The sequence below is a fragment of the Pipistrellus kuhlii genome, unplaced genomic scaffold (genome assembly GCF_014108245.1).
Source record: "Pipistrellus kuhlii isolate mPipKuh1 unplaced genomic scaffold, mPipKuh1.p scaffold_m20_p_12, whole genome shotgun sequence".
Classification (NCBI taxonomy): Eukaryota; Metazoa; Chordata; class Mammalia; order Chiroptera; family Vespertilionidae; genus Pipistrellus; species Pipistrellus kuhlii.
Genome location: NW_023425427.1, coordinates 4,990,966 through 5,015,638, shown reverse-complemented (window position 1 = coordinate 5,015,638; position 24,673 = coordinate 4,990,966). Strand labels below are relative to the sequence as shown.

General features: G+C 37.5%; 2 protein-coding genes and 1 long non-coding RNA gene across 12 annotated transcripts in view; 2 read left to right on the top strand and 1 right to left on the bottom strand.

Annotated features, from left to right (window-relative positions):
* Positions 1-7,509, top strand: part of GGTA1 (glycoprotein alpha-galactosyltransferase 1 (inactive)) — a 66,648-nt gene extending 59,139 nt beyond the window's left edge. For 7 of the 8 annotated variants that reach the window (XM_045579883.1, XM_045579880.1, XM_036432874.2 and 4 more), the window contains 4 exons: positions 2,354-2,386; positions 4,105-4,155; positions 5,047-5,178; positions 6,337-7,509. In XM_045579883.1, coding sequence (XP_045435839.1) covers positions 2,354-2,386; positions 4,105-4,155; positions 5,047-5,178; positions 6,337-7,057 — 937 coding nt within the window. In that variant the 3' untranslated portion in view covers positions 7,058-7,509. The remainder of the gene's footprint in view (positions 1-2,353; positions 2,387-4,104; positions 4,156-5,046; positions 5,179-6,336) is intronic. The other variant, XM_045579878.1, reaches the window with a different exon arrangement.
* Positions 1-24,673, bottom strand: part of LOC118716118 — a 63,384-nt gene that overhangs the window by 27,661 nt on the left and 11,050 nt on the right. The gene's annotated exons all lie outside the window — the stretch shown is intronic.
* LOC118716114 (glycosyltransferase 6 domain-containing protein 1) lies at positions 14,399-22,709 on the top strand. The gene is made up of 5 exons (XM_036432875.2): positions 14,399-14,475; positions 15,780-15,815; positions 20,046-20,093; positions 21,419-21,556; positions 22,014-22,709. Exons 1-5 carry the CDS (start codon positions 14,402-14,404, stop codon positions 22,678-22,680), a joined length of 963 nt encoding a protein of 320 aa, XP_036288768.1. The 5' UTR covers positions 14,399-14,401; the 3' UTR covers positions 22,681-22,709.

Sequence of the window (24,673 nt, the reverse complement as noted above, 5' to 3'; positions counted from 1 at the left end):
GTGAAATTGGCTGATGTGTCTATTAGAGAGATAGGGCTAATAGCTATATTAAAGTATTTCTTCTAATTAATTTCCTTTCAATGTGCACAAATTCATGCACCAGGCCTCTACTGTATTATAATGCTTTAAAAAAAAACGACAAGAAAGAAACTTATATGATCCTACTTTTTTTTAAATGGGACAAAATCCAGTCCTCTGATAATGATAAAGAGAAGTTACAAGCATGTGTATTGTTATGATTACAAGCATCTAGTTATTTCATCATCAAGAGAATCTGATGACATCATAATTCACAGAAGACTGAAATAATAAACACAAAAATCAATAATAGGTTACCTGATTTATGAGTTTTCAAAGGTTTCAAAAGTTCTTGCTTGACAACTGTCTGCCCTCTTATGATTCTATGTCTTCCCAAGCCACTACACCATAATTAATTCTTCAAAGAAGAAACTGTATAAAATTCCTGTGTGATCTTAGGAAAACAAAAGGTAAGAGTTTGTCCCTAATTTCAATCAAATTAACCTAAAGCCAATTACTTTTCTGCACACAGACTATTTTATATCCCACAGATTATGTATTACAAAGGAGTTTTGATGGCTAAAATTCCAAGGTCAATGTACAAATAATCTAAATATTATGCTTTAGCCTCCAGTGAGTGCTCTGAACCAATTATATATTCAAATACTTTGAGAAGGGGCACATATTTGATAGTTATCAGTTCTATCACCTATCTTGGAATGATCAACTTCATAAGATTATTTAATTACAAGTAATTAAGTTTTCTTTATAATTATACAACTCTTTAGAGTCCTAGTAAGTATTTTCATAATTATCTCTTTTCTCTAACACCCCATTCTGAAAGAGTTAGGAAAGGAAGTTGTATAATTTTTCTGAAGAAAAGAGTCCTTTGTACTTTAGAAAAAGTGAACAAAGTTTATAAGATCTCTTGTATCAAGACCAGAACAGTTAATATTTTACAACTGGGTGAATAGTTAAAATGCTGTCTCTTCACTGACTCAATTCTATTTCAATATAAAGCAACATTCAATGACCAGTGGTGCCTTAAATCCCAGAAAAAATCTATTAAGTTATCTAGTTTAAGTCATAAGAGGGATTCATAAGCTTATTCTCTATACATTGTGCTTTATTTAATCTACTTTCATGTTTCTGTTTCCTCCCAGTAAAGGATGAGATACAAAAGAAAAACAATTCTTTTGTTATTGACTTTATTATCTCTATGGGCCTTGCAAAGAGAGTATCAATTCAGGTAACTTTAAAAAATGATGAATATTTTATTTTGGTGTTTGGTTTAAGGATCTTGTTATGTCAGGAAGGTTCTATGCTCAGCCTGATAAGTCAGAATGCAACTTTTTCAATCCAAATACACCAAGATATAGCCAAATGACATTCAAATATATCAGCATAAATATTGCCTTCAGCATAAAAATTCTTTGTTTCTAATGAAATCAAAGCTAAATGTAATTTGTGTAGGCCAATATGTGTGAGGAGAAGCAACATTAAACTGCCAAGACAGTTACTGTATAATTATGGCAATGTAATGTTAGTAAATACTATGGAGAAATTTGTGCCATTTTTAAATAGGTAGCATCTTCTTTAAGAAACATCTTTAATATTGGTGTCTTCAGGCACTATGTATGGTATTTGCCCTCCACATACTTGAGACAAGCAGAAAGACTTCATTTGCTATTAGCAAATTTCATTATTTTAATGATGTTTTTCTCATTTGTAATTAAAAATAGTTATTTTTTAAGATATAGCATATGAGTAATATTAATCAGTCAAATCACCTCAGTAACTTTTATCATGTTCATTACTGTAATCTATAACCAAAAATGTACTTGGCATATAATATGTGTCTTGGTCCATTCAGGCTGCTATGACAAAATATCATAGACTGGATGGCTTATGAACAACAGAAATTTATTTCTCTCGTTCTGGAGGCTGGCAAATACAAGATCAAGGAGCCAGCAGATTTGGTGTCTGGTGAATGCCCGTCCCTGATTCATAGAGAGCCATCCTCACACCAAGTCTTCATATGGTGGAAGGGGTGAAGGAGTTCTCTGAAATCTCTCTTAAAAAGTCATTCCCATTCAGGAGGGCTTCACCCTCCCAACCTAATCATCCACAAAGGCTCTACCTTCTAATACTATTGGGAGTTAGGAATTCAACACAAACATTCTGTCCATAACAGTATGCGTTCATTAAATATTTGGTAAAATTAGGTAATAAAATGAATAGATTGACAGTATAACTCTAGTCATCTTAAATGTGAAAACCCTTCATATAAGTTCAAAAGTAAATAAATGTGTGTGTTTTTTTAATTTATCCTAAGCACAAAGAAACTACAGAGGATATATCAATGCTGGTAAGTATTTATAAATATGCGATGACCTCTTCTTTGAGGACAAACCTGGTTAGAGGGCACTGAAAAACCTGCAAATCCTTGGTTCCTACAGGCAGGCTAAATCAAAGCAGTTTTACAAACACATATTGGAGATATTCGTTTAAGGTCAGAATAGTAGGAGTCAAAGAGCAGAGTGGCAGAGGTGCTGCCTCTGATAGAGGAGTGCAAACTGGTTAGGAGATTGAGTTGTAGGAGTCAGAATTCAGCCTATAGGAACCTTGTGCCTTTTAAATATATGGGCAACACACAGGAATATAGTTTTGGCTAAAAGACTCTCAGGAGATTGCATTAACCATCTGCCACCTACCAAATCATGTCAGCAGAATGATTGCAGAAAAAAAAATGTGTGCAGAAAGGAAACTTCCCCAAATATTGTGCTATTGCAGTAGCCCAAATAAAAGATGATGGTGATTTGCAGTCGTGGTGGCAGGGAATGGAGATAAGGGATGGATTTGAGAGATGTTTTGGAGGTAAAACCAGCATGGTTTAATAATGAATTTGATGCTGGGACTTATGGAGTTCTCTGAGTGTAGAATGATTCTCATATTTCTACTTTGCCATTCCAAATGGATCCGGAGAGGTAAGGCAACATATGAAGAGGCCCTACTTTGGGGAAGAGATGATGGCATTAACATCTTCATTTTGAAGTGTCTGTGTAAACTTCAAGTAGAAGACTTCAGAATACAGTTGGATATGTAAGTCCTATAATCCTGGGAGAAGTCTACTTGTACATGAAAATTTGAAGCCATAGGAAAATGCCCAAGAGAGTGTCAACTGATCAAATAAAGGACCTCAGAGAAACCCTTCTGAGATTAATAATCAAATCAAGGCTTCTGAGCAGGATATTTAAGGCTAATCTTAGACAAAAGTAGAAATTTATTTCCACTGTGGTAGAAGGGAAAAATATTCAGCACTATAGGTATTTTTTTTTTTTTTTTTTTAATGTATACTAGTGGCCCAGTAAACAAAATACGGTAGGGTCCCTAGGCCTGGCCCGCCTCCCTTCTCTATCTCCCTCAGCACACTACTGCCCTCTGCTGGTTGCCTGCCATGTTCCACGCCACCTTCTGGTGGTCAGCACACGTCATAGCGAGCAACTGAACTCCAGGTCTGCCAGTCAAACTCCTGAGGGACAATTTGCATATTAGCCTTTTATTATATAGGCTATATTTCAGAAAGAAAGGGAGAGGAAAAGAGAGAAACATCAATGTTGAGAATCATTGATTGGTTGCCTCTTGAATGCCCCCTACTGGGGATCAAGCCCACAACCACAGTATGTGCCCTTGACCAGAATCAAACCTGGGACCCTTCAGTCTGCAGTCTGATGCTCTATCCACTAAGCCAAACCACCTAGGGCACTCACTATAAGTAAATTTGGATATGAGATGACAGAAAGTTGAGGGAGTTTTCATCTGATAGCTGCTATTTTCCCTTATTATTAGAATAAGAATGATAACTATGGGAACAAAGTTTTCTGGGAAGCACACAAGGTTAAGTTGAGGTTGAAAATCATGATTTTTCCATGCCACTACTAAGTTCATCACTGTTTTTCTTACTGCTTCATGCTCACTTTGCATTTTGTATCTTATTATAATACAGCCCATGATTTGATAGACACTCAAGTTATCTCAAACTCCAATAATGTATAGTGTGACTCTTCACATTATTTTTCTTGATAGGTCTGCGAATACTGTACCAGAATTAAATCTATCAGACTGGTTTTCCCCCAGGTAAGAATGCCAAATCTAACATGTGAGATTAATCCATAGATTTTTCAATAGAAATTAATGAATGGCAACAGTCTCATGGCTGGCATTCAAAATATAGGAGAGCAGATGGATCTTTGGTTACATTTGGAAAAATAAGCAGTGGCCTAGACCCGTGGTCGGCAAACTGCAGCTCGCAAGCCACATGCAGCTCTTTGGCCCCTTGAATGTGGCTCCTCCAAAAAATACCACAGCCTGGGAGAATCTATTTTGAAGAAGTGGCATTAGAAGAAATTTAAAAAATTTGGCTCTCAAAAGAAATTTCAATCGTCGTACTATTGATATTTGGCTCTGTTGACTAATGAGTTTGCCAACCACTGGCCTAGACCCATTGGGAATGGACATTAGGACATGCATCCTCCATGAATGTGTAAATAATAAAAACTCAAAGGTCCTAGAATGATGGCAGGTCAAAAGTGTAAGGGTGCATTCGATTAAAAAAATAAAATAAAAAAATAAAAAGCTTAAGCCAAAACTGGTTTGGCTCAGTGGTAGAGCGTCGGTCTGTGGACTGAAAGGTCCCAGGTTCAGTTCTGGTCAAGGCATGTACATTGGTTGCAGGCACATCTCTGGTAGGGGGTGTGCAAGAGGCAGCTGGTCGATGTTTCTCTCTCTTCGACGTTTCTAGCTCTCTATCCTTCTCTCTGTAAAAAATCAATAAATATATTAAAAATAATAATAATTAAAAAAATAAAACCTGGGTGTATTGGACTCTGAGATCCATACCTTAAAAAAAAAAAAAGCTTAAGATTAAGAGGAAATGCTGCAATCAGACACAATATTTATATATAAATAATATCTAGTGCAATGTTATCAAAAGGCATTTTGTTCATAAAGCTTATGTCTTTCTTACAGAGCATCCATGAATGCAACTACCAACTGGTTAGCTCCAGTTGTGTGGCATGACACTTATAAAGAAGAAGTACTGGAAAATTATTATGCACATCATAAAATTACTGTGGGGCTGACTGTGTTTGCTGTGGGAAGGTAGGTACTACTGTGTGTCCTATACATTCAGGCTTTTTATTGTAGAAAATGAGATATTATCAATAATTCCACACAAAAAATCTAGAAAAATAGAGCAAAATAAAGCCAAAGCAAACAGAAGGAAATAATATAAGAACAGAAATCCATGAAATTGAAACAGAAAAGCTATAGAAAAAAATCATGAACAAAAAGCTCATTCTTTGAAAAAAAAATCACAGTCATCCATTTATTTTCTGGCAGAGAAAAAAAATGACACAAATTACAAATATCAGGAAAGAAGCAGGGTATATTCCTCAGACCTTCGGATATCAAAAGGTTAATCAGGGAATAGTACAAAACACTCTATACACAATATTTCACTATATTTAACCACTTAGATAAAATGGGCTCTGAAACTACCATAACCTACCCAACATGAAATAGACTATTTGAATAGCCCTATAGCTACTGAGGAAATAGAATGTATAAATTTAAAAATCCCAGAGTCTCCATGCCAACATGGTTTCATTGGAGAATCCTACCAAATATTCATTGAAGAATTAATATCAATTTTATACAATATCTTACAAAAAACAGAAGAGTCTAAAACCCCCAGAGTTTCCAGGCCAACATGCTTTCATTGGAGAATTCTACCAAATATTTATTGAAGAATTAACATCAATTCTATACAATCTCTTACAAAAAACAAAAGAGGAGGGAACACTTCCCAATTCATTTAATGAAGCAAGTGCTGCCCTGATAGTGAAATTATACCAAAAAAGTACAAGAAAGTATTATATAAAGTTGAACAATGTATCTATTATTTATTAAAATTATAGTTTTGAAACATCATTAAATAGTTATCTAATAAAAGAATAATATGCAAATTGACCGTGGCTCTCACCTTGCACTGGACTCTGTGCAGTTCCCTAATCTCACCAAGTTTCATTCACTCTTGTGAGGAATTCCTCTTCTTTCCCATTGTCCACAGAACCCATGAGGAAGAGCAAAGGCAGATAATTTCACTTTCTTTTATACTACTAAAATTCAACTCAAGAAGCATATCTAATATTTGGTTGCTTAGTAGCATTTTTGGGTAAACTATAGTCAGTATAATTCAAATAGTATATGTTCCACTAACATATAAGAAAATGAACTTGTTTCTTTTTTACTTCACAGGTATAATGAATTCTATTTGTTCAACTTTTTATCATCTGCTAATAAGCATTTTATGGTTGGCCAGAAAGTCATAATTTATGTTCTGACAGATAACTTGTCCAAGATACCTTGGATACAGCTGAGACCCCTCCAGACAATGAAAGTTTTTGAAATTAAGCGAGAGAAGAGATGGCAAGATATTAGTATGATGCGCATGAAGACCATCAGTGAGCATGTTGTAGATCACATACAATATGAAGTTGACTACCTTTTCTGCATGGATGTGGATCAAGTCTTCATGGGGAAATATGGATTAGAGACCCTAGGGGAGTCAGTAGCTCAGTTACATTCTAAGTGGTATAATGAACATCCTATAAATGTACCTTATGAGAGAAATAACTTATCAGAAGCATACATACCTATTGGTAAGGGAGACTTTTATTACCATGCTGCTGTATTTGGTGGCACTCCCATTCAGGTTCTCAGCATTGCCAGAGAGTGCTTCAAAGGAATCATGAATGATAAGAAAAATAATATTGAAGCAGTGTGGCATGATGAAAGTCACTTAAACAAGTATTTCTTTCTCCATAAACCTACTAAACTCTTATCTCCGGAATATAGCTGGGATATTGGTACAAAACATACTGGTGAAATTAAAGCTGTTAAAATCCGTTGGGCTCCTAAGTATTATAACATTGTTAGAGAAATACATAATATGGAAGACATTCCTTTAAACTTCTGAATTTAAGATTATCATTTTGTCTTATATCTTAGATAATTAGCCCTTGACAAATTTTAACACTAAAAAGTCACTAACAAAATGGCAAGCCCACCAAGCAGCATACTCATACTTTCATTTTGAATTGTATAAAATGAGATGTAGCAGTTGTAGAAAGAATGTGTTGACATCAGATGATAATTTAGCTATTTCATATTCTCTGTGAATGTTGAGGATATATTATTTGTTGGATCACATTCAACAAAATAAAACCTGTCGCAAGAAAGTGAAACTTGAAGTATTTTTATTGACCAAAGTAGGTATTTATGCATTTCTCATATTGTTTAAGGAATTGTCTAAAAGTGTGGGTAAGGGAAAGTCACTGCAACTATACTAATATACTCTTAATATAAAATTTTGAGGACATTAAAGCTGCCACCAGATGGGCAGACAATTACTTAGGAAACTGAGTCATTCAAAAAGAACTATGCATTTTAAAGCTTACAAAATTGTTTCATATAAAAACTAATGAAAATAAAAATGTACAGAGAAAATTGAAAGCCTCTCTTTACTCAACCTTTGAAAACCTGCCCCTCAATATCCTATATAATAAAAGGCTAATATGCAAATAGACTGAACGGTGGAACAACCAGAACAACTGAACAACCAAACAGTCGCTATGACGTGCACTGACCACCAGAGGGCATGTGCGGAACATGGCGGGCGTTGGTCTCAGTGGGATAATGGAGCACCAGACCAAGGCAGGGTGCCAGTTACTACCATCAAGGCAAGCCTCTGGTGGTTACTGAAGATTTTTTGCTTCCACGCACACTGTGGTCCCACCCAACACTTGTACCTGCTGCCAGCACTGACCCTGCTTGCACCCACTGCTGGCTCCCAGCGCCAGCCCTGATCACTCAGTGCCATCAACAGTGTGAGTGGCAACTGCCAGCCCCAATCACCCCTCAGGGCTTCTCCACCTCCTCCTGCTCCTGAGGGGAGATCAGGGGCAGCAACCACCTCTTGCACCTGCTGCCGTCATAGTGACCAGTTGTTCCACCGTCAGGCCAAAACCAGCTCTCCAACATCCCCCAAGGGGTCCTGGATTGTGAGAGGCTGCAGGCCAGGCCAAGGGACCCCACTGGTGCACAATCAGGGCTGGGGATCTATGAAGGATGTTGGCCAGTTGGGGAGGGACCACAGGACAGCTCCAGGGTGTGTCCGATCCATCTTGCTCAGTCCCGATCAGCCGGACCCCTGCAGCAAGCTAACCTACCGGTTGGAGCATCTGTCCCATGGTAGTCAGTACACATCATAGTGACTGGTTGACCAATCGACTGTCTGCCCCCTGGTGGTGATTGCATGTATTAGTGAGCAGTTGAGTGGCCTTAGCATATCATTAGCATATTACACTTGGATTGGTTGAACAGACGACCAGACACTTAGCATATTAGGCTTTTACTAGATTACAGTTTACTAGAAAAATAGTGTTAGATGTATGAGATGTAATGGAATGATCTTCAAATTATATACTGATGAGTGAGAAATTCAAATTATTGAATGTAGAGGGCCGCCTGGGAAGGCACATGGGCAATTTTCCTTAATTATCGTCAGCTGAACTCAAGGCGTAGGCAGAGCCACACCTTGGGAACATGTTTCCCCAAGATGGTGGACACGTTGTCAGCTTGGCCTTCATATCATCCCAGGTGTCGGCAGGGGTGGGACTAGATATGTAAATCCAGGCACGCTAGGGCCTACGTAAGAATGCAAATAAGTTGGTGTTACTTCCCGGTATTGGGGGTATAAAATAAATGCACTGGGAGAGGTTGTTGTCTTCCTGCCTCTCCAGCAGACAGTATGGCAGCCCACCCAGCTCCCAGCTTAAAATCTATCTCTGTGTCTTCTCTTTTTATTTCTAATATTTCTCACTCCCTGGGTGCCTCCACTTAGAACCGGTTCGTTCATCTCTCTTTCTGTGTGGGACACGGAAAAAGGAGATCCCCGCCATGTCTGGCTCCCGCATTCGAAGAGTGTTTTTAGTATGCTGCCATTTGCACAATAAAAAGGGGAATATACACACACTTATATTATATTTTTTAATTATATATTATATTTTATGTAATATAAAAAAAAACAGTAAACTGTTAACAGTGGCTACCAATGGAGATGTGGGAATGAGAAGAGTCAGGTGCTGAAGGGAGAAAATGATATAGTATACATTACATAACCCTTTTCTCTGTTAGAATTTTTTTTAATGTGTCTTTCTTTTTCAATATGAAAAACTAATTTATTTTTAAAGAAGGGCAAAATAAAGGTGCATGCTACCTCAAATTAAGATTGAATATCTCAGGACAATGTGATAACATTTGATTATTTTCTTCTTCTTTGTGCTTTTATGCACTTGACAAATTTAATAAATGAAAATGTGGTACTTCTATAATCAGAAAGTACATTCTAAGAAAGCATAAGAAGGAATTAGCTTTACCTTAATTAGACAATGTCTAATGAGGCACTGAAGAAAAAAAGTTGTACTTTTGTGTCATTCATATGCATGCATATACCAAAATATATTTATAGAGTTAAAAATCAGTCATTGAAAACAGAAGTACAGCCGAAACCGGTTTGGCTAAGTGATAGAGCGTTGGTCTGCGGACTGAAAGGTTCCAGGTTCGATTCCGGTCAAGGACATGTACATTGGTTGCGGGCACATCCCCAATAGGGGGTGTGCAAGAGGCGGCTGGTCGATGTTTCTCTCTCATCAACATTTCTAGCTCTCTATCTCTCTCCCTTTCTCCTCTCTGTAAAATATCAATTAAATATATTTTTTTTAAAAAAAAGAAAGAAAAGAAAACAGCAAGTACAACAAAAACTAAAAGCAAACAGGTAAAATCCTGGACTCTTTCAAATGGGACAAAGTTCTGATAACAATGAGAAGAATTTGCTAACAAATGTATCATTATGACTATCTAATGCTTTCATCATGAAGTCTGATGACATCACCATTACCAGAAGATTCAAACACAAGGAGAATATTAGATTATATGTTATTTTATTTTTTTACGAAGACCCAAAACTATAATGCTTGGGAAACATTCTAAGACTTTATCTTTACATCACCAAAACTAAAGGTAAGGCTCTTAAGAAGGGATTATATAAACATTTAGATGACCTGGGAAAATCATAGGTAGAGATCATCCTCAAACCTTGGCCTTAAAGTACGTAGTAGGTGACATATAAAAATGTTTCTGGCTTTAAGAATATTGTCATTGAGGGCACATTGTAAGAAGACAATCTGGTTAAACAGAATCTTACTTCATACATAGGGTATTTCTAATGTACTTGAATTTAAAAGTTGGTCATTTCACATTTGTAGCTTTAAATATTCTGATAACTGTATTGCAAAAATATAACAAGGAATAGACGACCTTTATTTTTCTGAATTTTAAATTACCTTTTTCAGCTTAAAATGTATTTTTTAAAATTCTTTTTTTTCCAATTAAAGTTGACATTAAACATTAGTTTCACATGTACATTATAATGGTTAGATATTTATATAACTTACAAAGAGATCACTCCAATAAGTTTAGAACCTGCCTGGCCCCATACCAATTTATTATACTAGAGGCCTGGTGCACGAAATTCATGCAGGGGGGTAGTGTCCTTCAGCCCAGCCTGCACCCGCTAACAATCTGGGACCCCTTGGGGGATGTGTCAATGCCAATTTAGGTGGGATCAGGCCTAAATTGGTAGTTGGACATCCTCTTGCAATCTGGAACCCCTGGTTTCTAACCACTTGCCTGCCTATCTGCCTGCCTGATCGCCCCTAACCACTTGCCTGCCTGCCTCATTGCACCTAACCCCTCTGCCTGCCTGCTTCATTGCCCCTAACCACTTGCCTGCCTGCCTCAACATCCATAACCACTCACCAGCATTCCTGATTGCCCCTAACTGCTCACCTGCCTGCCTGATCCCCCCTAACCACCTCTGCCTCAGCCCCTGCCATCACAGCTTCTTTGGGAAGGACATCCAGAATGACGTCCAGAAGGTCATTTGATTGTCCGATCTAATTAGCATTTATGCTTTTATTATTATAGATTAATGACTGTATTCCCTATGCTGTATTTTATATTCCTGTGATTATTTTGTAACTGCCAATTTGTATTTTTTAATCTGTTCACCTTTTTCACCCAGCTCCCCAACCACCTGGCAACCATCAGTTTGTTCTCTGTATCTATGAGTTTGTTTCTTTTTTTTTTTTTATTATTATTTTGCTTTGTTTCTTAGATTCCACCTATAAGTGTAATCATATGGTACTTGTTTTCTCTGAGTTATTTCACTAATCATAATACTCTCTAGGTACATCTGTATTGATGCAAATGCCTAAGTAATATTTCATTGTATATATGTACCACATTTCTTTATCCATGTCTAACAATAAACAGTTAGGTTGGACCTTCAATATCTTGGCTATTGTATATGAAATATCCTTTCCTGTTTCTGGCTATAGTCTTCAAAGTCTATTTTGTCTGATATAAGTATTACTACCCCAGTTTTTTTTTTCTCCTTCTTTTTTTATTTTAGTAATGTTTAATTTTTTTCAATTATAGTTGATGTACAATATTACTTTAGTTTCAGGTGTACAACCCAGTGATTAGACATTTATATAATTTTTAAAGTGATCATCTCAATCAATTTAATACCCATCTGACACCAAAGTTATTATCCTTTTTTTACCTACCCCCTAACCCCCAATCTGCAACCATCAAAATGTTCATTATTTACAACTAGAGGCTCAGTGCATGAAATTCATACACAGGTAGGGTCCCTAGGCTGGCTAGCGATCAGGGACAATTGGGGCCTTCTGATTGCTGGCTGGGACTTTCCTTCCCCAGCAACTGGCTGCCAGATGGAGCCTTCCTTCATTCCTCATGACTCTCTGGTGGTCAGTGCATGTCATAGTGAGCAATTGAACTTCCAATCTCCCAGTCAAACTCCCATGGGGACAATTTGCATATTAGCCTTTTATATATATATATATACTAGAGGCCCAGTGCACAAAATTCATGGGGGGGGGGGGGAAATGTCCCTCAGCCCAGCCTATACCCTCTCCAATCTGGGACCTCTCTCACAATCCAGGACGGCTGGCTCCCAACCACTCACCTGCCTGCCTGCCTAATTGCCCCCTATCTGCTTCTGCCTGCCAGCCTGATCACCCCCTAACCACCCTCTGCCAGCCTGATCGACACCTAACTGCTCCTCTGCAGGCCTGGTCACCCCCAATTGCCCTTCACTGCCGGCATGGTCACCCCTAACTGCCCTCCCCTGCCAGCCTGGTCGCCTCTAACTGCCCTCCCCTGTTGGCCTGATTGTCCCCAATTACCCTCCGCTGCCAGCCTGGTCACCCTCAACTGCCCTCCACTGCAGTTCTGGTCACCCCCAACTGCCCTCCTCTGCAGGCCTGGTCACCCCTAACTTCCCTCCCCTGCCTGCCTGGTTACCCCTAACTGCCCTCTCCTGCTGGCCTGATCACCCACAACTGCCCTCTCCTGCAGGCCATCTTGTGGTGGCCACCTTGTGACCACACGGGGGCAGCCATCTTGTGTGAGGGTGTGATGGTCAATTTGCATATTACCTCTTTATTATATAGGGTAGAATAGCCAAGATATGGCAGCAACACAGATTTTTTTTTTATATATTTACATTTGCATGAAATATCTTATTCCATCCCTTTATTTTCAGACTATATCTTTTGAATATATGTATGGGTTTTATTTTCTTCTCTATTCAGCCACTCTATGTCTTTTTGAGTGAAGCATTTAATCCATTTACATTTATAATAATTATTGATAGGCATGAAGTTATATCAATTTTATTATTCATATTTTTAACCTTTTTTTTTTCTTCTTAAAAAAGTCCCTTTGACATTTCTTGCAATAATGGTTTGGTGGTAACAAACTCCTTTAGTTTTTTCTTATCTGGGACAGATAATATTTATTTTAATAATGTTTTTCATTTAACCTACTATATCTCTCAGTTCAATTCCCAGTCAGGGAATATGCCCGAATTGTGGGCTTGATCCCCAGTGTGAGGAATGTAGGAGGCAGCTGGTCAATGATTCTCTCTCATCATTGATGTTTCTATCTCTCTCTCCCTCTCCCTTTTCTGAAGTCAAATTTAAAAACAAAACAAAACACTATATCTGAAATTTCATTTCAACATGTAGTAAATATAAACAATATTAATAAGTTATCTTACTTTTTTTTCATACTGAGACTTCAAACTCCACTGTTTGGACTAGCAACATTTCAAGTATTCATTAGTCACTTGTTGCTAGTGACCACAATATGGGAAGGTATAGATCTAAAATAGCTTGCTCATTAATTATAAGTGTTAAAAAGTAAGTATATGAGACCTCTATTTATTCCAATACATAATTCAAAAGCAGGGCCTGTTCTTGGATGCTGCCTACTAAAAACCAGTTTATGCTTGTAAATAGAAATCTTAACACTTTGAACACAAGTTAAGCGCATTGGCTGGAACAATATTCCATTTTATTTATTTACTTTATTTTTTATCCTCACCTGAGGATATTTTTCCATTGATTTTTACAGAGAGTGGAAGAGAGAAGGAAAGACAGAGAGAAATATCGATGTCAGAGAAACATATCTATTGGTTGCCTCTTGCACACGCTCCGACCAGCCCCAGGCCAGGGAAGAGCCTGCAACTGAGGTACGTGCCCTTGATTGAACTGAACCTGAGGCCCCTCAATCCGCAGGCCCCTGACACTCTATCCATTGAGCCAAACTGGTTAGGGTGCCAATATTCCATTTTAGAGTTTAATGCCTTTAATTTAGACTTTTAAGACAAGCTCATATAATTTTAGGTTACTAGTTGTATAGTCTTTGAGTAAATTATTAGTCTTGGAATAAATATATTAGGAACAAATATGTAAACATCAACTTTGGGGAAAGAATACATTCCAGTGCATAAGGATGTCCTCATGGGTATCTCCTTTTATCTTCACAGAAGCACAAGTAAATAGAACTTGTTTTACTAAATTCCCTTAATGCAATCATGGTGGACTTTGATAAAGGTACACAAAATGAATGTCACCAACACTTTGTACCTAACCTAAAAAGAATCAGTTGGCATCTAAGGGAGATTTTTGCAGGCACTTCAAACAGTATAGGTGGTTTATGTAATTCAAGTTTGCCTTCTTTCTACAGCTGAGCAGCCTAGAATCAGACACTTGGGTTGGTAGCCAAATTTTCATAAATTAACATGTTATTAGAAGATGGCAAGAAAGTTTTTTATTTTCCAAAAATACCCACTCCTTTTCTCTCTCTTTTTTCCCCCCTCCAGCAGAGAATGAATTCTAAATGGAAAATACTGTTATTGGTTTCATTTGCTTTATCACTGACATTGATTAAACATCATTTCCGGTAAATATAAAAAATTAATTAATCTTTATCTTTAGTGATTAGTAAAATTTATCTAAAATACTGAGTTTTGTCTAAAAAGTATTAATAAACACTCCCTAAATTAATTAAAAATTATCTTCTCTTTGGGAAATAAATCAAATCATAAATATACTAATCTTTTCATTTTTCAATATTCAATGAGTATTTATTGAGTATCTTCTTGGTATCAGGCCCTGTTCTAGGTACCAAGAATTAACTCAAACCAAGTGACTGCTCCTAGAAACTTTACAGTGAAGAAAATAGACAATAAGCAAAGAGATATGTAATATATTATCAGGAGCATTGTATCAATATTATCTCTACAATAAAAGCCTAAGTGACCATAATGGCGGAACATCTGGAAAGACTGGTCGCTATGATGCACACTGACCACCGGGGGCAGATGCTTAACACAGGAGTTTACCCCTAGTGGTCAGTGAGCTCCCACAGAAGGAGTGTTGTTCAACCAGAAGCTGGGCTCACAGCTGGCAAGTGCAGGGGTGGTGTCGGGAGCCTCCCCACCTCTACGGCAGTGCTAAGGAGCAGCGAGCTAAGTGGTAAGGAGCAAGGGGTCCTGGATTGCAAGCCTGGAGTTGGACATCCCCCAAGGGGTCCCGAACTGCGAGAGGGAGCAGGCCAGATTGAGGGGACCCCCCCCCGACCCCTCGCAGGTCCACCCCATGCACTAATTTCATGCACCGGGCTGCTAGTATATAATAATGCTATAAAGAAAGAAGGCAAGATAATAGAATAGAAAGTGTTAGGGGCTATTTTAGATGTATTTTAAATTACATCAAAGTTCCATCTAATAGGAACAAGATTCAAAGTTGACCTGCTGTAGAAACACAGTTGTACTGAAGAACAAATTTGCTAACCTGCTAAAATTTTCTTACATAAATAAGTTCAAATTCTTATCTCAGCAGTACATTCCTCTTTGTTTTATTTTTTAATAAGCAATGCATTGTTACTGAATGCTATTTGAAAATTAGCTATATTGTGGTAGTTAATGTTTTAAAATTAGCCCCTTTGCTTTGGTATCACGTTTCACATGTTATTTGCTGGGGGAATATGCCTTAATAGAAAGGACCAATGTCATGTCAGAGCTGGATGCCATATATTTCATATATTCTGTAGCATTCTGGCTGACATATAGTAGGTGTTTAGTAATTATCTGGCTAATTAAGTGAGTAAATGAATGAATTTGAATTCTATATTTTCTGATATTCTAATTGCAGTAGGGATTTGTTCAAATTTAACACTAAATGCATTTTTCCCCATTTATAAAGAATAAAGAAGAACCTACAGAAGATAAGTCTCTGCTGGTAAGAATCTGTGTTTCATAAATATTCTACAAACTGTATTGAAAACAAACTGATTGGAGTCAAGTGGGTCCTAATGCCGATGGCAATCAAAAAGTACAGAAAAATAACTAAATTCTATAGAGGCAATCACTGAGACATTTCTTGGATATCAGTTCATAAATATTCTACACACACATAACTGTATATGTGTGTATGTGTGTATCTCCAAATTTTTCTCACTTCACACATTCACATGCTTACACACCAGACAAGTTTTTGACATTTGCTATAGTTTAAATATCTTTTTCCAGGATGATATAATTGATAGCCCTCATTAGTCAACCACATTTCTACTATTGACCATTGTGTAGGACCTGAGACATTAGTGAAATTTAATCAAAATTAGTAAAAAATATGAATTTTAAAATTCTTCATTTGTCATAGTATATTTTTAATGGAGTTCAGCATGAATGGATAGATTTTGAATAAGCATGAGGCCTGGGAAATCCTAAAATATCTTTGGCTAAAAATGCCTCTGAAATGTCAAAAAGGGATGCACTTCTAACAGTTTTTACAAATATTTGATTTTTAAATAATTATTGATTTACAAGAAGTTGCAAAAATATTAAGTACAGAGAGGTGATATGTACCTTTCATCAAAGTGTCTCCCGTGTTACATCTTATATAACTGTACAATATCAAAGCGGGGAATTGGTGATGGAACAATGTAGTATATAATTATATGAGATTTTGTCACATGTGTAGATATGCATAACCACCACAGCAGTCAAAATATAAAACTATTCCCTAGCCATGAAGACTTCCTCTGAGCCACCACTTACACTCATACCCAACCTCTTTTTCCTCGTCTTCCCTAACCTTTAGTACTACTAATCTAGTTTATCTCTATGATTTTATCACTTTTAAAATGTTTATAAATGGAATCACACAGCATATGATCTATTTATTGAGATAAGTATTTTCCACTCAGCATAATGCCCTTGAGGTCCAGCCATGTTTTTGTGAATATCAATAGGTTATATACTTTTTTTTAAATCCTCACCCACGGATATTTTTCCACTAATCTTTTAGAGAGAGTGGAAGAGAGAGGGAAAGACAGAGAGAAACATCGATGTGAAAGAAACACATTGATTGGTTGCCTTCTGCATGAGCCCCGATCAAGGCCCTTCAACTGAGGTACGTGCCCTTAACCGGAATTGAACCCAGGACCCTTTGTCCACAGGCCGACATTCTATCCACTAAGCCAAAATGGCTAAGGCAGTCATACCTTTTTATTGGCATTAGTTTAAATATCTTTTTTGATATTTAGGGTAATATTCCACAAAGGGATGTACCAAAGTTTATATAACTATTCATCTGCTGAGAGACACTTTGGTTGACAGTTCTTTTCTTACAGTGGAAATTATTGCTCCACTTCCTTTTGGGTCCATGATTTCTGTTAAGAAACCCGCTTTCATTCAAATTAGTTTTCCCCGGATGTGAGGGCGATCTGGCTGCGACATCTGTCACCCCATTGATCGCCAGGGTTGATTCGGCTGATCTGGCTGGCTAGGCGGGTGTCCCCCTCCTCCCTCACCGATCCATGTGCATCCCTCCTGAAGCTGCGCGCTCGGTCGAAGAGGACGACTTTCCCTCAAGAGGAGAGGACCGGTCTTCGGTCAAGGGTATACGAGTAGCTGCGCTCCCCTGCTAGAACCTCCAAACAAGCTCTCAAATTAGTTTTCCCCAATAAGTGAATCATTTCTCTCTCTGACTGCTTTCAAGATTTTTTCTTTAACCTTCAGAAATTTAACTATCATGTGCTTTAGGTTTACCCTGTTTGTTCACTCAGTTTTTTTCAATCTGTATGTTAATGTCTTTTGTCAAATTATGGTGAATGTTCAGCCATTTTCTTAAATAATTTTTTCAGTCCCATCCTTTTTTATTCCCTCCTTTTGGTACTCCAATTGCATGGTCTTTTGTTATAGTCCCGTATTTCCCTGAGGCTGATTTTTTTTTCATTCTTTTTCTCTGTTGTTCAGACTGTGTTTTTTCTATTATTTTATCTTTAGGCTCATTGATTCTTTCCTCCATTCTCTCCATTATGCTATTGTTCAGCCTACCCATTGAGTTTTTACTTCAGTTATTATATTTTTAAGTTTTAAATTTATATTTGGTTCTTTATATCTTCTATATCTTTGATAAGACTTTCTGTATCTCTATCATTTTCTTTTCTTTTTTTCATTTATTTCAAGTGCTTTTAATTGCACAATGAAGCATTTTTATAATTGTTGCTTTAAAATCCTTGTCAGACAATTCTAACTGTGTTATCATGGCATTTGCAGACTGTTCTTTCTCATTCAGAGATCTTCTTGATTCTTAGTATGAAAACTTCCTGATTCTTGGTATAGTAAGTGATTTTTATTGAAACCATGACATTTTGGGTATTATGAGGCTCTGCATCTCACTTAAATCTTGCATTTTCATAGGCATCCTCTTCTATTGCTCAAGCTAGGACATGGGTAGCACCTGCTCATTACTGTCATTTGAGGGGTGAAATTTGAAGTTCTTATCTCTGCCTCCATTGAAACCTGGAGGGGAGGATCTCCTTGTTACTAATAGTGGGAATGGAAGTTCAGGCTCCCTACATGGTCTCCACTGACACCAACAGCAGGAGGGTGACCACAATTGCTGAGCAGTGATGAGAGTTTTAACCCCCACTAACTTCCTCTAACTCTATACCAGTGAGGAGGGTAGGGAGCCTCATTACAGTGTGTAGAGTAGGGGTGTCGAACTCAATCAGAGAAGGGGCCAAAATCTAAAATCCAGCCTAAATCGCGGGCCGAATGGTTTACTGAACAGTCATAAACTGACAATGTTAACCAGAAATGTGAATTTAAAATGAGTGGAACAATCTTTTCCTTAACAGTGCTGTTAACCAACTCACATGCTATCAAGGATTTGGCCCGCGGGCCTTGTGTTTGACATGTGTGGTGTAGAGGATGGGAATCTGAGCTCTCCACTTGCCTTGGCTAAAAAGATGGACAGTTTTTCTGTGGTATTGTGCTAGAGTACAGTGCGTAGTGTTTAAATGTTCTATCCTGCCTAACTTGCCTTTTTCCTGGTCCTTTAACTGTAAATAGCAGACTTTTTGGGGGGCTCTTTTTGTGTCTGTGCCCAGTGGCATTTCTGGGCTGTTGGTTTCTCTCTACATGTGGCAGAAAACCCAAGGAATTCACTGTCATGTCAATCTTTGAGTCCCAAGGTGCCCGCCTGATCTGCCTTTTCTTCACCTTTCAGAGTCTGTATATATGAATGTTCAGGGGTTTCAGCTATACTTAGTGATAAGGAAAAGTAGTACTATTTCATCTTTCTGGAAGCAGAAGTTGCTTAAAGTTATTTTACAAAATATCTCTGGTTTATAAAAGGGGAATTCCCTCATGACCTAGATAATTAAATAATTAGCTTAAAAGTACAACAAACCCTTAGGTGGGTCCTCTTTGAATGAAAATCAATGATGAATATCTGAGCCCTTACTTCAACTCCTGCATTTCAACACATAACAGAGTATCTATCACATAGAAAGCTACTAATGTTTGATAAATGAATGAATTAAATCTGCATTTTTGCCTGAATATACATTATTCTTTCTGCTCTGTTAATTTTTAAAATATGTTTTTATTTATTTCAGAGAGAGGAAGGGAAAGGGAGAGAGACAGAAACATCAATGATAAAAAAGAGTCATTGGTTGGCTGCCTCCTGCAACCTAGGCATGTCCCCTGAACAGTGACCTCCTGGTTCATAGGCCAATGCTCCACTGAGCAACACCAATCAAGTGCTCTGTTAATTTTTAAAATATATCCCCATTCATGAACCATACTGTTCCTTGCCTTTCTGCCTTTGGTCATGACCTCTTCACCCTATACCTCTTTAGTCCTTATCCTTCTAGACCCAGCTTACATATTTCTTTTCCAGCTGGTTTCCCTTAAGCCCAAATTTAGGTTAAAGGCCCTATTTATATGCTCCCCTGGAGTTCTGTTTTTCCCTATTAGCGCTTATTACTCTGTACTATGATTATCTACTTAATCTTATCTTTCCCACTAGTTTATCAGCTTCTTTTTATGGCAGGAGCTGAAGTAAATGTTCAATTACCAAAACAGCACCAAATAGTGCCTGTCATATTATAGAGATGCAACATATGTTTGCTGCATAAGTGCGTTACTCTTAACTTGATTTTCTCTTTGTACCCAGGGATCATGAAGCAGAAGAACCTCAGCTATCAGACTGGTTTACTCCTAAGTAAGAACAAAAAATTCTTCTCACAATATAACAATAATAGTATAACTCAATTTTAACAGAGGAATTTTTTCCCCCCCATCATCAAATTGTAGCTATTCTGAGAGGCTCCCAGGACTTAGAGTTCCTATCTTTAAGACTTTCATGTACAAAATGAGGGTCTATTTATAAAGAGCCAGGCGTTTAAGGGTCAGAATGAGAAAGCTATTATCTGGTTTAACATTCCTGGTTTTATTAGAGGAAAGAAAAATGATCTCTCTTGTCTTTTTGTTTAAAATAAAATGATCTCTTCAATATTGAGATATCTGGAGAAAAGCTCAGTTTTTTGTTCTAATTAAGAAGAAAAAAATAGCCCTTGCTTATTTGGATAGAGCATCAGCCTGCGGACTAGGGGTCCCGGGATTGATTCTGGCCAAGGGCACATACTGGGTTGTGGGCTCAGTCCCCAGTGGGGGGCATGCAGGAGGTAGCCAATCAATGGTTCTCTCTCATCATTGATGTTTTTATCTCTCTCTACCTCTCCCTTCCTCTCTGAAATCAATAAAAATATATTTTAAAAATAAAAAATAAAAAACTATAAGCTTAAAGTAAATATAAAAGAATAAATATCTCAGAACAGCCAAATAAATTGTGAAAAATAAATTTGCCTTAACAAATATGAAAACATACTTTAACATCACTGTGATCAAATCAACATGGAATAGATCAGAATAGTAAATCCAGAATTAGAGCACAAGGATACTATGTAAAAATTTATCCTATCTAATAAAGAGGGAATATGCTAATTGACCCTCACACTGTTGCAAAGATGGCAGCACCCACAGCCAATACGGAGGGAATGTGCTAATTGACCACCACGCCCTCAAAGATGGCAGTGCCCATAGCCACAAGATGGTGGCATCCAGTCCCCTTAGCCCTGCCAGGGTGGCAGGCATGCAGCAATGCCTGCCTAGGCGGCCCTGGCCACTCTGTGTGCCTGAGGCTCAGGTAAACAGGGCCGGCCTAGGCTTGTGCTGCTGGCCGTGGGAGCAGCAGAGGTGTGATGGGGCATCACCTTCCCCTGATCGCCTCCCACCCCTGAGGGATCCCAGACTCTGAGAGGGGGCAGCCTGGGCTGAGAGACCTCCCCCCTCCAGTGCATGAATTTTCATGCACCTGGCCTCTAGTATAAGACTTGGCAAGGGTTAAATGAGTAATGCAAAGTACTAAATAATGGTGCCTGGCACATAGTAAGTACTTCATAATCATTAGCATATTCACTTGGACAATAACTTCTGCTGTCATAATTAAGTGGTACCTGATTAACTTGTTTCTTGTTTGTTCAACAGAAAACGTCCTGATGTAATAACAACAACTGACTGGCTCGCTCCAGTCATATGGGAAGAAACTTATAATAGACAAGTCCTGGAAAAATATTATAAAAGAATGAACATTACCATAGGCTTGGTTGTATGGTCTACTAGAAAGTAAGTGCTACTAATATTCATCTTTTTTTTTTTTTTTTTTTGGAAAAGTGTAGTTAAGCACCCAAGGATTTTCTACACTCAAAGAACTACTCAGAATTAACCCCAATCATTATTTCTGGCTGGCCTGTATGTCTATTTATCTACAGTACCTATTTTCTCCAACTGTGGCTGAGTTGTTGACACTACTTGGGAATCTTTTCATTAATATTCATTTAGCTCTCTTTTTCTTTTTTCACAACAAACTTTGTGGTTCTTCTCAGGCCCCCAAATCACTACAGTCTCTTTCATTAACTAATAGACTTAAGATACAGACCCAACTTCTCTATCCTTACCTACTGGCAGCTCTTTAGCAATAATAACATAAATAATGACAGCATGTTTAAATGATGTTATCTACTGATGATTTTTAGCAAAATAAGTTTTTCCTGTGTGAGTATTTTTTTTTCATATCTTACAGGTTTACAGGACACTACCTGAAACAGTTCATCCAATCTGCTAATAAGTACTTTATGATTGGCTACAATGTTATCTTTTACATCTTGGTGGATGAGTACATGCTACTACCTCCCACAGAGTTAGGTCCCCTTCGAACATTTAAAATATTGCCTATATTACGAGATAAGTTCTGGGAAGACTTTAATGTCCTATACATGAAGAACTTAAATGTGTACATCAGAGGACACATCCAGCATGAAGTTGACTTTCTCTTCAGTATGAGTATAAACCAGATCTTCAAGAGTAACTTTGGAGTGGAAACCCTGGGCAAATCTGTAGCTCAACTTCATGGATGGTGGTATTTTGAGAATGCTAAAAAATTCCCTTTTGAGAGAAGACCTAAATCAGCAGCTTTCATCCCTTTTGGAAAGGGAGATTTCTATTATAATAGTGCAATTTTTGGTGGCACACCTAAAGAGGTTTTAACCTTCACTGCAGAATATCAAAAAGGAATAATTCATGACACTGAAAATGAATTTAGCAGCACACATGAACGTCACATAAACAAGTATTTTTTTGTCAATAAGCCTACTAAGTTGTTATCACCAGAATACAATTGGGATCCAACTTTTAGAACTCCTCCACAAATTAAACATGTTAAGATAGCATGGCAGTCAATCGGGATTTGATTGTTAGAGCATTAGATTTATGAAGTTAATAAGTGAGTCATAATAATTACTTAAAAATAAAATATTAAAATTTTCAGTGTTTTAGAAACTTACCAAAATGTGTGATCTTTCCAAATAATTTGTTTTCTCCTTATAATTTTAAATCTACCTATGCTGAATAAATAGATAATTAAATGTTAGTGCACACATAAGGAACTGTTTGACATTGAAATTGGGACTCAAAAGAACTGTTGGCCCAGAAAGAAACTCACTACAGCCGAAAGTAGCGCATCGGTCTGCGGACTGAAAGGTCCCAGGTTCGATTCTGGTCAAGGGCATGTACATTGGTTGCGGGCACATACCCGGTATGGGGTGTGCAAGAGGCAGTTGGTCGATGTTTCTCTCTCATCGATGTTTCTAGCTCTCTATCCCTCTCTCCTCCTCTCTGTAAAAAATCAATAAAATATATCTTTAAAAAAAAAAGAAAGAAAGAAACTCACTACAGACTGATTCATTTGCCTCTCAGAATAACCATTATTGCTTGTCTCATTTCCAGTTCTTATAAGTGTATTTCTTGTATCACATGATCTCACTCATCTAGGTGAAATAATGAAAACATAAACTGATAAACAAAAACAGACCCGAAGACAGGGAAGCATCAATCAGACTGTCAAACCTCAGAGAGGAGGTAGAGGAGGGTGGGGGGAAAGGGGAGAGATCAACCAAAGGACTTGTATGCATGCATATAAGCCTAACCAGTGGTCACGGACAACAGGGGAGTGGGGGCATGCATGGGGAGGGGTGAGGGATGGGAATGGGGGGATGAGGACAAAAAATGTGATACCTTAATTAATAAATAAAAATAAATAAATAAATAAATAAATAAATAAATGTTAGTACACAGTAATGTTATTATCTTCCTATAGACAGATACCCACAAAATGTCAAAGGGCTATATGCAAGGAAAAAGATAAATATTCATTCACTCACTCATTAATTATTTACTGTTTTTCAGTGTTGTGATATATATTACTAGGACTAATTTCCTCAAATAGCATTTGATTTCTATATATCTAATTGAACATAGATGAACTAGAGACATTCTACTAAATATGCATCTTACCTTACTATTACAGAGATGTTGAGTTTATTTTGTTCATGCTACAGGAATTTTTTTTTTTAAATAGATATCTCCTGAACTCCATGATATTCTTCTAGGTACAGTCAAGGAGGGATAGAAAAATGTGTAAGCTGAATGTTGAGAGTTATGTCCAATTTAATTCTGCCAATAACCATGTAAATGATGTTGGAAGCAGCTCTCCTCACCTGAGCCTTCAGACGAGACTATCACAAAGATGATGGGATGTTACAATCATGATTAGGTTATATGAGATTGTGACTTCTGTCACACTAGCAGACTTTCTCACTGCCTTTGATGAAACAAGTTGAAATGTTGGAGAGATTCTCATAGCAAGAATTGAAGACAGTGATCAGCCAACAGCCAGAAAAGAATCTGAATCCCCTCAGTCCAACAACCTTCCAGGAACTGAATATTGCCAACCATCCAAGTGACTTTGGAAATAGATCTTTCCTCAACTGAGCCTTTAGATAAAAACCTCATCTTCAGTCAAAACCTTGATGGCAGCCTTGTGAGATCCCCAGAAATAGAAGATCCAGAGAAGCCATGCCCATATTCTTGACCCACAGAAACAGTCAGATAATAAAAGTGTGTTGTTTCAAACTACTAAGATTTATGTTAATTTGTTTACAACAATAAATATTACACATTTTATACCTGAAAGTGAGTAAAAAGTACCTAAAATTGTGGGAGTGGTTTTGGAAGTAAGCAGTCAGTGGATGCAAGCTGGAAGATTTTTTGCAGCATGATAGAGAAAGCCTAAATTTCTTTGAACAGATGGTTAGTAGACATCTGGACCTGGAGGGCGCTGCTCAAAAGCAAGTAAGGAACATATTATTGAAATCTGGAGACAAAGGATCTTTGTTAAATAATAGC